General features: G+C 39.5%; 1 protein-coding gene across 3 annotated transcripts in view; it reads left to right on the top strand.

Moving 5' to 3' along the window:
• kiaa0232 (KIAA0232 ortholog) overlaps positions 1 to 15172 on the top strand; it is a 122002-nt gene that overhangs the window by 92845 nt on the left and 13985 nt on the right. For all 3 annotated transcript variants that reach the window (XM_067994323.1, XM_067994322.1, XM_067994325.1), the window contains 2 exons: positions 2348 to 2432; positions 2796 to 6090. In XM_067994323.1, the coding sequence (XP_067850424.1) occupies positions 2348 to 2432; positions 2796 to 6090 (3380 nt within the window). The remainder of the gene's footprint in view (positions 1 to 2347; positions 2433 to 2795; positions 6091 to 15172) is intronic.

The following is a 15172-nucleotide window of genomic DNA, read 5'->3' as shown; positions in this document are numbered from 1 at the left end:
GTCTTGTACAATTTGCCCCACAATCTTTACTCAACCCACTTAATCCCCTGCTGGAGGCAACTAACCACAGGTAATAAATACTTCCAAGCAGGTAAAACCCTGAAATTTATCCCCAGACCCAAAACCAAGCAAAATTCCACCTAACTTTGCTATTGCGTGTCAACTCTAGCCAATTACATTCCAAATGATACACTTGTGGTCCCAGCTATATACCTCCCTGATCTATCTATATTTTTAACCTAAAAACAGGTGTTTATTCATCTTTAATCAACAGAGGTTTTCCTGGAAATGTATTCTACGTAGCCACTATTAAAAATAAATTATCTCAGCTCACTTGATGCTTATGAATTCTGCACCAGCATTCTCTTGTTCTGTGATCTACCTGCACCATCCATAATTGTTGTCATCTCAAATATATTAACTGTGCTTCCTCTGTCTTGTCTACAACAGAAATGAGTTGAGCTCTGTGAGCCCCTCTTTGTAACTTAAAACCTCTAAGTCCTGAAGTCATCACCTGACTCTGATCTTTAGTTCTTACCCATGCATGCTGTGTAATTAGCATTGCTCTCTTTTCCATGTTTATTAAATTAACCTGGGTATAATCATCCTACTCTCTCGTCGACCTCCCCACCCACTGCACCTACTGGGGGATGATCTTGCTAACCTTCTTTCTGTCCCACTAACCCCTTCCACCGCTGACCTCGTGGACTCTGCCAGCACATTAGGAATCATCGCCCCTCTCAGCATCTCCCTCCAGAATGTCTGTTCACTTGTGAACAAGGCCCTTGCCATCCATGACCTTATTGTGGGTGATTGCACTGACATCATGGCCTTGACAGAAACGGCTCATGGGCAATGTCATCTTCCCCCTTACTGCCTACTGCCCACACAAGCCCCATGCCAAGTTTCTCACTGATATACCCTCACTGTTTTCCTCCCACAGCACCAACGACTTCTCATCCTCAGTGATTTCAACTTCCATCCCAACTCACCTCGCCCTCTCTCCTATAAGTTCACTGCTCTCCTGTCCTCCCTTAACTTCTCCCTTCATATAAACTCTCCTACCCATATTCACTGCCTCCTTGATCTAAATCACAGACGAGGCTATTTCTAATCACTTCCTTGTATCCCTCACTACTCAAACCTCCCTTCCCACTTCCTTCTGCATCTGCCCCTGGAAAAAACCCTCCCCCACATCACTTACAAGAGCTCTTTCAAACTCCCATTTGTCTAGCCTTTGGCTCTCCGTTCGTCACGATACTTCTGCAGCGACCAATCTGCTCAGTCGCGCCCTCACGTCAAACTTTGATGCCCTTGTTTCCAGCATGGCCCCTATCTTTCCTCCCTTAAGTCCAAGGGATACAAACTTGAACATTTATGATGGACATCTGGTTTAGCCATTCATCGCTGGACCAGTGGTGCTGTCTAGTATCTTGTGGTTACACCAATTTTTGACATTTTAAAACACAAAATAAATAAAAATGCCAGAAAACAGAGTTTAATGAAACTGAAAAAAAAATCACTAAAAATAAACTCCAGCATGCTTAAATATAACAGTTTGTTGAGCACTTTCTCTGTCCCATCCTCAAGGGTTTTTTTTTAGTTTTCCCCAGACATAATTTTGTTCATGAGCCACTGTGCTGTTTGGGCAGATTTCACTTTACTGCTACCACTCTTCAGAATTTGAACTGTTCAAAGAAAGGAGAAAATATGAATTGAATTACAATATATAACCATTGCAACACAAACACTTTAAGAATGCAAATGTTATATAAAGATACATTAAATAAGTACTGTAGCTCACGAAACACCACATGCTAAGAGAACATATCACTGTATACAACTTTGGTATTCCTGTGTGGCACCACGCACAAGTATAAGAAGGTCCGCTACTTCATATTTTTGTTCTTTCGTTGTTGTCAAAAGTTATGAAAAATTTCCGTTAGTCATTTTACAAAAAAAAACAAAGGAGCCCTGGTGTAATGATATTTAAACTACTTGTGGACTTGACCAGACGTAACATATACTATTGTGACTTGTGTGTTGGGATTGATCCATTTATTTACATTGCTTGAGTTCAGGATCCACATGGTATCTATTATATAAGTTACAGAGTGAATGAACAGGCACTCAAGAAAATGCAATAGCTCTTCCTCTTAAAGTTATTTTGAGTATTAATCAAAATTTGAACATCTCTGCCATCTGCTCCCATTTCTTTCCACTGACCCACCTCATATTTTCCCCTTTAATGCAGGGAAAATAATAAAGAAAATATAAGGCATCTATCTTTATGAAGAGCAACTTTAATTTATTTTTCTGTTCTCTCTTTCCTCTTCCCAAATTTCAGAAGAGAAGCAAGGTAGTAAGAAAGCAGAAGGATCTCAATCTCCTGAAATTATAGGATCTCCTTCCACCAAGGATCAGGTAGAAATGTAAGTATTTAATATATTGTTCCATCTTAGAAATCAGTTGACATTTCAAGGCACATTCTGACTTTCCATTTACTGATAGAAGCACTAAATAAATTGAAAGAAAACTAAATCCTACAATCTTGGTTCTATTGTAAAGTAAATAAATGTGTTTATATTGTATCATGGATACTTGTATATTGGTATCTTTATTTCAGCAAAAACTACTAGAATGTTAATTTTTTTTAAAACAAAGAAATGATTCACATGATAATTCAGTTCAAAGTTAATAAAAATGTAAAACAAATTACATTTGTCAATAATTCAACTATATTAAATCTAAACATATCATCTGGGTTATTAAACTCATTTGCATGTTTTTTATAGGTATTATGAAGCATTTCCACCTCTTTCTGAGAAGCCAATCTGTCTGCAAGAAATCATGACTGTGTGGAATAAGGCCAAAGCTTGTTCATTTTCTGGTTCTTCTTCTTCATCTGCTGCTCCACAAACAAGCACTGATACGTCCTCTCCAAAAGATTGCAACAGTGAAGGTGAAGGTACTAGAGAGCGAACAAATGAGGTTTCCATCACTACAAGCAGTAGTCGTATGTTCAGAAGAAGTAAAAAGGAGAAAGAAAATAGGCACAATAACAGCTTGCCAGAAGAGAAACCCACTACAGGAAAAAAGCAGATCAGACACAGGTCAGAAGGAAAGATGCGCCCTCGTTCATGGTCCTCTGGCTCCAGTGAAGCAGGCTCAAGCTCAAGTGGGAACCAGTATGAGTTAAAAGGTCCCACAAAAGCTGTCAAAATCAGACATAAGATGAGAGAAACTGCTAGGAACAAAAAGGGGCGAAATGGACAAGTTAGGCTATCTTTGAAGTCTGTTGACAAAGATGATCGAAGAAGCACCTGTGGGAGCAGCAGCAGTGGACCTACCAAACAGCTGTGCAAAAAAGGAAAAAGGCTTATGAAAGAAACGAGAAGGAAAACAAATGGCAACAGTGGTGCAAAAGATCTGGGCAATGAAAGTGGAAGGGAACAAGAATTCAAAGAAGAACCATTGTGGTACACTGAACCAATCACAGAGTACTGGTTCCCTCCGAGTAGAAAAAGTAAGCTAGAAACTGCATACCGGAATAGTGTAGCTGCTAATGATAGTGAATCTTTGACTTTGGAAGAGCTTTCGGAGACGATGCAGGGTCTTTGTATTAGTAACAATAATTTCCAAACATACCTCGCAGCAGGTGCTTTCGTCGATGGTCACTTTGTTGAAATGCCTGCATTATTAGATGAGGCGAATGACCTCACTGGGACCTCAAGCTGTTCTAATCCCAAGGACAGTGATATTTTAGATGATATGCATCTGTCAGAATTTACTCACTTCTATGAAGTGGATATTCATCAATCCATATTGGATCCTAGTGCCTCAAATTCATTGCAAGGAGAGAGTCGAATCTTAAGCATGATTCGACGGAAAAGTACAGAGCAAATTGATTTTGAGGCAGACTGTTGTATAGTGTTAGATGGACTACAGTTGACGAGGGAAAGTGCAATATGGACAGATTCACAAGCTTCTCTTGGTACAGAAGGATTGTTCTTACATGATCTTGCAAATATAGCTCAATTTTGGGAGTGCTCTAGCTCTGATGAAGCAGAGGGGGAAAGCTTTGCTGGGGATTCCCCCATTACGCTTTCTCCTATTGTGGATAATACAGTGTGTGATGCAAGTAGCAGTACTGGCAATCAAGAAGAACACTTTTCAGAAGCAAATGAAGGGTCTGGTTTAAACTCCACTTGTTTTTCTCTGTTTGAAGTGCAATATGATAACTCTACTTCACCATTCTGTTTTGACGGACTAAGCCTGGGAAATCAGAATAGTGATATTGGAGGCTGGGCAGATTTGCCTGGGAAAACACAGTCTCGTTTGCTTATATGGACCAAAAATAGTGCCTTTGATGAAAATGACCACTGCTCAAATCTTTCAACACGAACCTGCAGCCCATGGTCACATTCTGAAGAAACACGTTCGGATAATGAAACCTCCTTTGGTATTCAGATTGAGGAGTCCACTAAATTTAATGCAGATGAGATTGACTGCATAGTCCCTGGCATTTCATCCAGCCTTCTTGATGAAGACCTTCTAGATTTATTGCATGAGGAGACTCATTCACAAACTGATGGAGCTTTACGAAATATAACAAACATGACTTTCAAACAGAAATCTAAGCTGGAGTCGGTGTGTGGAATTCAGTTGGAAGAAGAAGAAAATAAGGAATATGAAACAACTGTGGAAATTTTTGCAGAACAGATGGCCAGTCGTGGAGATAGCTACGGCTCAGAAGTTATAAAAGACATTTGGACAGCCATAGCAGAAAACGATGCTGTAACAACACTAGAGGCAGAACGATCAGAAGAGGATTTCTTTACTGGTGAGGTGAATGGTTGCCATTGCTGTTGTTTGGATATGGCAACGAAACAGGACATTCTGCAAGAGCCTCATGAAAAAGCAGTGCAGAGGTCTGAATATCACTTATGGGAGTGCCAGAAGGAAAACTTGGAGGCCCAAGCTGTTGCAGCTGGGGAACTTGCAGAGATAGATGTAGGTGATTACACTGCACCCTCTAAACCGTGGGATATTGGTGCTGACAAAGAAAGTGCTTTCATTCTTGGTGGAGTCTATGGAGAACTGAAAACATTCGACAGTTGTGGAGACTGGGGAGTAGTTCCACCTGATCCTGCAAAAGGTACTTTATTGCAGTGTGCAGCTTCAGATGTAGTAACCATAGCAGGTACAGATGTCTTCATGACTCCAGGTAGCAACTTTGCTCCTGGCCATAGACCATTGTGGAGATCTTGTGCTTCATTCACACAGTGTGACCAGACGAGAAAAGGAGAGGACAGGTTAAATACTGAGTTCTCTTTCATCTTCCATGAAGATTTATTAGGGAATTGCAGTAATTATCAGAGTCAAGAGCCTGGTGTTGAGTATTCATTTTCCTCCTTTGATCTGAACAATCCTTTTTCACAAGTTCTTCACGTGGAATGTTCATTTGAACCTGAAAGGCTTGCAACATTCAGTCCAAGCTTTAAGCCGAAATCTATACTGTGTTCAGACTCAGAAAGTGAAACGTTTCATCCTAAAATATATAGTATTGACAAAACACAGTATAGGGCTATTCGAATCTCACCACGGACTCATTTCCGACCTATATCTGCCTCTGAGCTTTCACCAGGCGGAGGAAGTGAGTCAGAATTTGAGTCAGAAAAAGAGGAAGTTACTATACCTGTCCTCTCCCAGACAGATTTGTTTGAGGATCCACAGGCAGATTTAAAGCCATTGGAAGAAGATGCTGAGCGAGAAGGACATTACTATGGAAAGTCAGAGCTGGAATCAGGAAAATTCCTGCCTAGATTAAAAAAAGCTGGAATGGAAAAGAGTGCTCAGACTTCACTGGATTCGCATGAAGGATCTGGTGGTCTTTTACAGACAGAACAGCAGTGCCCAGAATGTCATTTACAGGCATCAATGGGATGCACCAGTGTGAATAGTTGTGAAATAGATTTCAAGCTGAAGGTACCATGTGATAAATTGGAAGCGTTCCAGAATCGTACAATAAGCAGGAGCTATTCTGGGTTCACTGAGGGAACTTGTGTTACAGCAGCATCACTGCAAGAGGTAAGTACCACTGTTGCTTGTACACTTACAATTTGTGATTTCCTTTACATTGCAGAGAATAATCTGCCAACACTGTTGCAAGAAGTTGCTTTTTGCTACTTTATCAATTATTAGAGAGTGATTTAAATGGAAAATATATTCCAAACAGCCATTGTTAACAATAATTATCCCATTGGTCATGCTGTGTTTTAAAACTCAATGAATCAAAGTACACAATCATTGTTTTATACAACCAATGGATCTCTTGTTGAATTCGTCACAGCAAGTCAGAGTTTACATTATTACAAAAGAGGTACTGGGCTGTTGGAGTAAGGAGAGGATGCACATCACCACTGAGAGGATTTGGAAAGAAGTTCCTAAGAGTTCTGCTTAGATAGTGAAGTAATTTTTTTGATTAGTTCCTGGAAAATAATGTTTGCCTTATCCAGTGCAGATAAATATGGATAGATAAATAAATTTGTTCCCCTCACAGTCTTGTGAATAAATCTCTGTACATCTCTAGAAGGGTGTGGATTTTTATAGTGAGGGCCAAGAAATATTACACTTTTTTTTAAAAAAAAGACTAAATTAATTTGATCTTTTTTTCTTCTTTGCCATGCACAAAATGCAATACATATATAGTGACAAAAATTATGCATTTTTGCCCAGTTTTAGTTATTTGCTGATCTTTTAAATTCAGTCACTGCGCAAAAGCATCTTTTTTTAAACTGACTGCAGTTCAGATCCCTGTACCAAGCTTATTTTGATGCATATGTTACAAATTTGATTCAAACTGGCTTTCAAACTTTAAGCTTGAGGGAGGAACTGGGCTAACTTTGATCAAACACAGACAATATGATTTGTTCATTTAAATGCATGACAGCCAATTATTTTGAATCCAACTGTCAATTATTAAAATTCCAAACAAGCCACAGCAATCAGTAATCTGTTCATGGAGTTGAATGATCAGAAGGCAGTCAAACTGATTGGAAGCTTCACAGGAAAGGGTAAAGTGGACTAGTTAACTCCCATAGTCAGAAAAGATTTTAGGTTTTTAAGGTCTACTTCATAAAAGTTACACATAAAAGAATACTTTTGTTTTAAATCATGATTTATTTCATTTACTCAAATTAAAGAAAAGACTTTCTGCTGCAAATATATAACTATTATATCATGTAGATTATTCACTGATTAATTGTTTAATAAATTTGCTTGATACCTTAAACTTAAATATAAGGTCTGATTTGATGAACTACTGCTTTTGAAGATTGAAGTCAGATACTTCAGGGGCAAAAATAGCACCTAATAGCAATTACCAAAAATAGTATCATTTTCCTGGTACATTATCAAAAGCTTACTTAGATCTCAAGGCAATGATGGACGCTCTTAAAGGCATGGAGAGTTGGAACTCACTTATGCAAGTGATCAAAGATATGAGAGCCAAAGTCATCTCTGGTAAGAAGATTTAAAAAGACCCAGAAAATAACAACGTACCTATAATCAATAATTTTGTTATGCATGGTATCATACAAGTGACTATGTAAGATGTTATTAATTCATGGACTTTCACAGTATCATTGACGTCTGTCAGAAATTTGATCATGACAATAAAAACTTGCTTTTAAATAAAACTGCAAAAATAATACTGTTGTTAGCTAACTGAGACAATCATAGTTTTAACATTCTTGGGATTTACTGCCAGAAACTAACTGGGTCTCTTGTGTCTGCATCAACTTTTTTCCACGATTATTGGAAAGCAATTCTGAAAGAAATGTTTTTGAGATGTGGGCAATGCCAACAAGGTTGCATTTATTACCCATTGTTTAATGCACTTAGGTGGTGGACCGCCGTCTAGCAAATGTCTTTCTTTAAACAACTAAGAAGCTTTCCAGGATGTTGAAAGTGAACAATGTAGTGTGAGACTAGAGTCAAATGTAGGCTAGAATAGGAAGGAATAGCAGCTTCCCTTCCCTGAAGGTCATGCATGAACCAGATTGGTTAAATGACAATCCAGCAGCATTCATAGTCATTTATTTTTTTCTCCTGACTATCAAATTTTTAATTTTTGGCATCCCACACAGGACTTTTTTTTGAACATTCATTGTTGTCCTCTTCACCAAGTACTTTTCCTCTACACCTAACAATGCTATTTAGAATTCAACATCCTTGCATGTCCATTCAGTTATTACCTGTAGCTATTTTACCTGCATGAAATTAAACTCTTCCATTGAGAGTGGTTCTGGTCTACGGTTTCTTCGCAGCTAAAGAACTGGCAGGGTTATGAACTACCTTTTTGTATTATCCCTGGAACCTAAATTCTTTTTCCAGGAATCTGAAACACAAGTAGTTTTTATTTTCTTATGCTTTGACACTACCTCTTATCAAGATAGACCCCTCCCCTGAGGACTGAGATGATGAAGAGAATGGTTTTCTGGACCACCCCATGTCTGAATCAGATCCTACACAGAAGTCAATTCAAAATAAAGGTAGCTATGGGCTTGAAAGTACTGTCCTTGAGACCCCTATTAAATAATATCATTCAGTTCTTTGTGACCTTCCAAAAACCAATGCTGCTACCCGTTTCTGTATTTCCTATATTAATTAATCTGTGGTTTGCAACTCGGGAATAATTTATCCATCACCAGTTAGTCTACTTCTTGGAGCCAGTTCAAAAACTTGCAGGCTAGACTCCTAATTGATTCTTCAGTAGGGTTCTAGGTGCATTATTATATTTAAGAAGTGATCATTCTGAGGTGAGAACCTTGTGTGATGGAGACACAGCACTGCCATGCTACATATTATAAAAGCCCAGTATTTTTTCATGAATTTTTATCTAAGCAAATATATTATGAAGACTGAATGTAACTATTCTCTGCTCTCTGAAGGATTAACTTTGCTCTGAGGCCTGGAGGTAGAGCAAATATACAGTACTGTCTAGGAGCAGTTGGTAGTACTACTATATGTGTAATAGCTCAACTGACCTCAGGTCATTAACATATTAACTGCATCAGATCACGATTGGCTAAATGTTTCAGGCTTTTGAAATGCTGTATACCAGCTGATTGAGGAGGCAGACAAAGATTAATCGTTATGATTCAATTTTGCTTCAGATACTTTTTCCTTGTGCCCACTATAAAAAGTATGCTTCTGTAGGGAGGCTCCCTATGAACCAAAGTGTGGCTTTATGCATGAATAATCTGTGTTACTGTGCCCCTACCAAATAGTGACTGTTTCCATTGTTACCGGATAGTAGGTTGGAATTCCATTACATCTCGTGTCATTTTCAAAAGGCAGATAATATTAACTACATTAGACACTTTTCATAAAAGACAAAACTGTTAACTATGTTTATTGATTGTAAACAATTTTACAACACCAAGTTATAGTCCAACAATTTTATTTGAAATTCACAAGCTTTCGGAGGCTTCCTCCTTCCTCAGGTGAATGTTGTGGAAATGAAATCCTCGAACCCTTCGCATTTATAAATCACAGAACAATACCTGGTGATTACAGATAGTCTTTCCAACTGCCCGTTGCCAAGGCAATCACAGTGTGCAGACAGAGAGGTGTTACCTACAAGTCCACCGAATATACAAACCACCAAAAAAAAAACAGAGAGAGGCAGAAACATAGAAAAGACAGCAAATGACCCGTTATATTAAAAACAGATGACATTTGTTCGCTGGTGGGGTTACGTGTAGCGTGACATGAACCCAAGATCCCGGTTGAGGCCGTTCTCATGGGTGCGGAACTTGGCTATCAATTTCTGCTCGACGATTTTGCGTTGTCGTGTGTCTCGAAGGCCGCCTTGGAGAACGCTTACCCGAAGATCGGAGGCTGAATGTCCTTGACTGCTGAAGTGTTCCCCGACTGGGAGGAAACCCTCCTGTCTGGCGATTGTTGCACGGTGTCCGTTCATCCGTTGTCGCAGCGTCTGCATGGTCTCGCCAATGTACCATGCCAGATCATCGACACAGATACCACCATCACACGAGAGGACACCACCCACCAGGTGCATGATTCATACTCCTGTGACTCGGCCAACGTTGTCTACCTCATACGTTGCAGGAAAGGATGCACCAGAGCATGGTACATTGGCGAGACCATGCAGACGCTGCGACAACGGATGAACGGACACCGCGCAACAATCGCCAGACAGGAGGGTTCCCTCCCAGTCGGGGAACACTTCAGCAGTCAAGGACATTCAGCCACCGACCTTCGGGTAAGCGTACTCCAAGGCGGCCTTCGAGACACACGACAACGCAAAATCGTCGAGCAGAAATTGATAGCCAAGTTCCGCACCCATGAGAACGGCCTCAACCGGGATCTTGGGTTCATGTCACGCTACACGTAACACCACCAGCGAACAAATGTCATCTGTTTTTAATATAACGGGTCATTTGCTGTCTTTTCTATGTTTCTGCCTCTCTGTTTTTTTTTGGTGGTTTGTATATTCGGTGAACTTGTAGGTAACACCTCTCTGCACACTGTGATTGCCTTGGCAATGGGCAGTTGGAAAGACTATCTGTAATCACCAGGTATTGTTCTGTGATTTATAAATGCGAAGGGTTCGAGGATTTCATTTCCACAACATTCACCTGAGGAAGGAGGAAGCCTCCGAAAGCTTGTGAATTTCAAATAAAATTGTTGGACTATAACTTGGTGTTGTAAAATTGTTTACAGTTGTCAACCCCAGTCCATCACCGGCATCTCCACATTATGTTTATTCATGGATAGAGTCATTAACAGAAGCAGCAGTTTAATACAACCGTCTGCAGCCAGTGCACAAAGGGTTAAACAGACAAACCAGTCAGATCCTTTTTAAAAACTTCCTTTCAGAACTTGGGATAAAATAATTACTTTACATAGAAAAATTGCAGTCCGATTCCTTAACAACTCAATGGAATACAGTGCAGGAATTACAGAGGCCAATGCCCATATAGCCATGTTCCATTTTTGTGCCTTGTAGACAAATAAAATAAAACTAAGTAATAGCTAGCAATCCTGTGGCATTTATGTCCAGGAATCCCTCTGATCTAACAGTTTCCTTTTATTTACTTCTGAGCAGTCCATCTTGATGAGACTTGCAAGGCAAATACACTATTACACAACAGCCCAACAAGGTAACGAGCTAATAGTCTAGCTGATAACAAGCATTCAAATAGTAATCCGGAAGTATTCTAGTGCAACTTGACACAAATTTTCAATTAAAATATTAGCCTGTTGGAGATACTATGTCCCTTCAGAGAGTTACCATAGTAGCCATCAATGCAAGCTGGCTCCATGCTGATAGGCTGATTTCCAATGGGCTGTAACTTTCATTTTGAGTGTACTTTTAAAACTGATAAATAAACGGTTTCTTTTAAAATAGAAACACTGAACAAGATATTCCATTCTTGTTTACACAAAAGATCATTATCTGTAATGGCTGGCCTATGAAAGCAACTCCTGAAAGGAAGTCAGCTGCCTCCAATTTAACACGTGCTATGTAAGGCTTACCTAGTCGCCATCCCTCTAGACAGTGATGGAGGTCTTAACGCATCTGATCAGAATTTGGAGTTTCAATGGCATACAATTAGGGGAGAACTGAGGGCTAATTGTTCTGTACTTCTATAACTGATGGATGGACAACACCACAGTAGTCCCATTTCATCAACAAGTGTGAAGAAGTTGTTTCCACTTCCTCCAACAATGTGTTCTAGATTAGTTATTAGTGCTGGGACTACCTATTGCCAGTATTGGCATAATACATGATCCCAGTGGCTCAGGAGTGAGCTTTATCATCATAGAGGAGCTTTATCATCTCAATCTACACTTATGACCCTCAATCCTTTTCCAGGCCAGATATTTATTCATCTCTTTTTTAATGTTGCTAGAAACACAAATATTTTGCGCTGTGGCAAATTTCCTAGTCTCTTGTTTTGCTGGAAGTTTGTAAATTTTGTCCTTATATTCTCTAGTTTACTGTTCATAGTCTAAGTTAAGTAATTTACATATATTTATGTTGTGTATACCACTCAGCATTTTAAAGGCCTGGATCACATCCCTATCAATTTTTTTCCAAGCACAAGTGGTAACAAGTTTAGTTCTGAGAGTCTCTCCTCTTCCCCAAACTCTTGCACATGTTCTCCCACCTTTGCTGAATCTGGTACCACATATACATACTGTTATACATTTCTATGGGCACTGGCAACATGCTAGTACATTGTCCAAGAAGCCATTCATGTTTAAACCTAGAAAGTGAGCTGGAAGGATGGGGTTACCACAGACAAGTCTGATCCTCCATGTACATACTTTCCAGTAGATGTCATTGGAGAACAATTGGGAGCAGGAACCTTGACTGATTTTTTTTCTCTCTATTTCCCCTCCCCAAAGCCTAGGACACAGAGAAATTGTATTGTCCCCATTGCTAATCTGGCTAAAATCAGTTAGCTCAGCATAAAATCAGGATCAACCCTTAAATCTTCCTGGTTTTCATAACTCTAGTTCATAATGTATAGTACTTTTGCCCAATAAACCATCGAAAAGCTTGAGTCTCTTCATATAAACATAGAATGACCTTGTCACTTTCTGGAATTGTTTCCATTGCGTTAATTACCCTGTAAAGATAGGTTCCCAAAATTGCATAGAGTTTTAAAATCCCCAATTCCCTCTTCGAGTTCATCTTGTCCATAAGACCCACCTCCTGCTCCCTCGACTCTATTCCCACCAAACTGCTGACCACCTAACTTCCCTTCCTGGCCCTGATATTGTTAATGAACCAAAGAAATCTTGATCGCCTGGACATTGTATATGTATGCACCACTGGGTTAATAATCACTGCCACACCAACAAGGCTTTCTATAACCAATTGGAGGGCCACATTTTTCAATTTGTCATAGATATCTTCCACCCTGTCTATTAAAGATTGTGGTTTTTGTTCGTAGAAAAATGCTTTATTGCCATGTAAGGACTTGCACAACACCAGGTTATAGCCCAACAATTTTATTTTAAATCACAAGTTGTGCAAGTCCTTACATTTGTCCACCCCAGTCCATCACCGGCATCTCCACATTATTGCCATGGTAATAGAGATTGCCATTGGAAAGATTTCCACCAATAAGGCATAAAAACAAAAGTGGAAGAAATATGTGCTTTGGTGTCGGGGACAAAGCTTTAAATTTGGGTCCTGAGAAATCACCAATTTTAGAGAGTCTACGATATTTCCTAAATCTAAATTTGAAATCAAACTCCATACATGTTCATGAAGGAGCCTTCCATCTTTTGCTGGAATGTTCCTAATGAAAATATCCATTCCTCTTTTTTTCTCTCCAACTTTATGTCCTCTGCACCTCTCCTGAAGGTGTTGACTTGTCCAGTACCCTACCCTAATGATCATTATTCACGTGTGAGCCATGATGGTGACTATTGGCAAGCTATTCAGCAGCAAGAAATATAACAGTCAAGCCTGATCCTCTCCCAATCCATTTCCACACCCATACACTTGCAGCAGAGGTCAGTGAATAGTGATCAGGAGCAGGAATCCCAGCCAATTTTTCTCCTCTCCCTAACTCAGGATGCTGAGATTAATTATATCGACCTTACTGTCGCTACAGCTAAGAGCAGCTAATCTAGCCTAGATCGAAGATCAAATGTGAGAGCTTCTTGGTCAGTTACTCACTGACTCATTGGAGAAGTTGCCTCCTGTTGATGGAGGGATCATAGAAGAGTAATCCCAACAGATGACCCATTAGTATCCATATGGGACCTGGATTTTCGTCCTTCACAAGCTCTGCACCAGCCTTTTGACCTGTTGCATTCTTGTGACTGTACGTTTCTGACATTGAAATGTTTATTGCTTCTACCCCATGCATCCAGCAATAATGCTATTCTTCCACCTCCAATCATTCATAGCTCAGTGGAGGTGGAAGAATTGTAACAGATACATGGGTCAGGGAGACAATAAAGCACTTCTAGTTGGACTGTACCACTTTTTCGAGGCTCGTCTGCTTAAATCATTTGGAAAACCCCAATTCAGGGGTTCTTCTGACCAAGTTCCAAGGCGTCAAAATAAGAAAGGATTTTATTTCTTTTATTTCATAATTACCAAGAGGTCATGGACATGGCCAATGCTGGAATTGCAATTTGTACTAACTGCTCATAGTTCAAGCTGATCACTTTGCTTCACTTACATTTAGGCAGTTTTCCAAGGAGATTGGTAGCCTGCAATCAGGGTTCAAGGAAAGAACTGCCAATACAATATTCTTACTGTTAGCCTCACATTGGCTCCAAGGCTGATCCTTGTTTCATTGCAACCCATCTATAGCTGCAGTGCTGACATTTCTCTGGTTGTAGACAATTAGCAAACCTGTTGAGTCAAGTTTACAGTGGACTCTGTCCATCTCCTAAGAGTTAGCTGCAAGAAATCTTTGCTGGAGGCCAAAGCAAGACTTGACCAATCGTTTTAAAAACAGACCGTTTTTCTTTCTTCAGAATGTATTGCCTCCCCTTTGTGAAATGTTGCATGTATGTGCTAAACAGTACCATTGAGCGGCATTCTCATGAGGATTTTAGCAAAGTGTAACATTCAGCATGTAAAATGTTGTCCACTTGGACTGTGAAACACCAAACAGTACAATTCTAAATTTTGTCCTTCAAACTTGGGTCATGTCTGGGGAAAAAAACATATCGGTAGGTCTGTCTATCCACAAACCTCATTGATTGTGTACTCTAATATCAAAATACTGATTTGTGAAATGGCTGAACATAATCATCATTGTTATCAGTTGACAGGATGGGAATCCTCTCCGCTATTGAGAATGATGCAATGGCCAGAAACAGTTGTAAATTTTAACTTAAAAAGAACTGCATATACTTCCAGCTGCACTAGAATCTGCTCCACAATGTAAACAGAGTAGTAATGGGACTCAGTTTAAACTGGAACATTGAGTTAGGCTAATTTGTAGTTCAGTCGTTGCTGATACTGCATTAATACCTTATCTGTAAGGAACCTATTACCTTCTACATTACTACAGTAAGATGCAATAAATGATGACTATAAAAGGAATTTAGTGGTTAAGCCTGACATTAAAATGTGTGTTGTATGTTAATGATGCCCAAAGTA

The sequence above is a fragment of the Heptranchias perlo genome, chromosome 1 (genome assembly GCF_035084215.1).
Source record: "Heptranchias perlo isolate sHepPer1 chromosome 1, sHepPer1.hap1, whole genome shotgun sequence".
Classification (NCBI taxonomy): Eukaryota; Metazoa; Chordata; class Chondrichthyes; order Hexanchiformes; family Hexanchidae; genus Heptranchias; species Heptranchias perlo.
The sequence above is the reverse complement of the archived record's forward strand: the minus strand, read 5'-3'. Positions and strand labels throughout refer to the sequence as shown.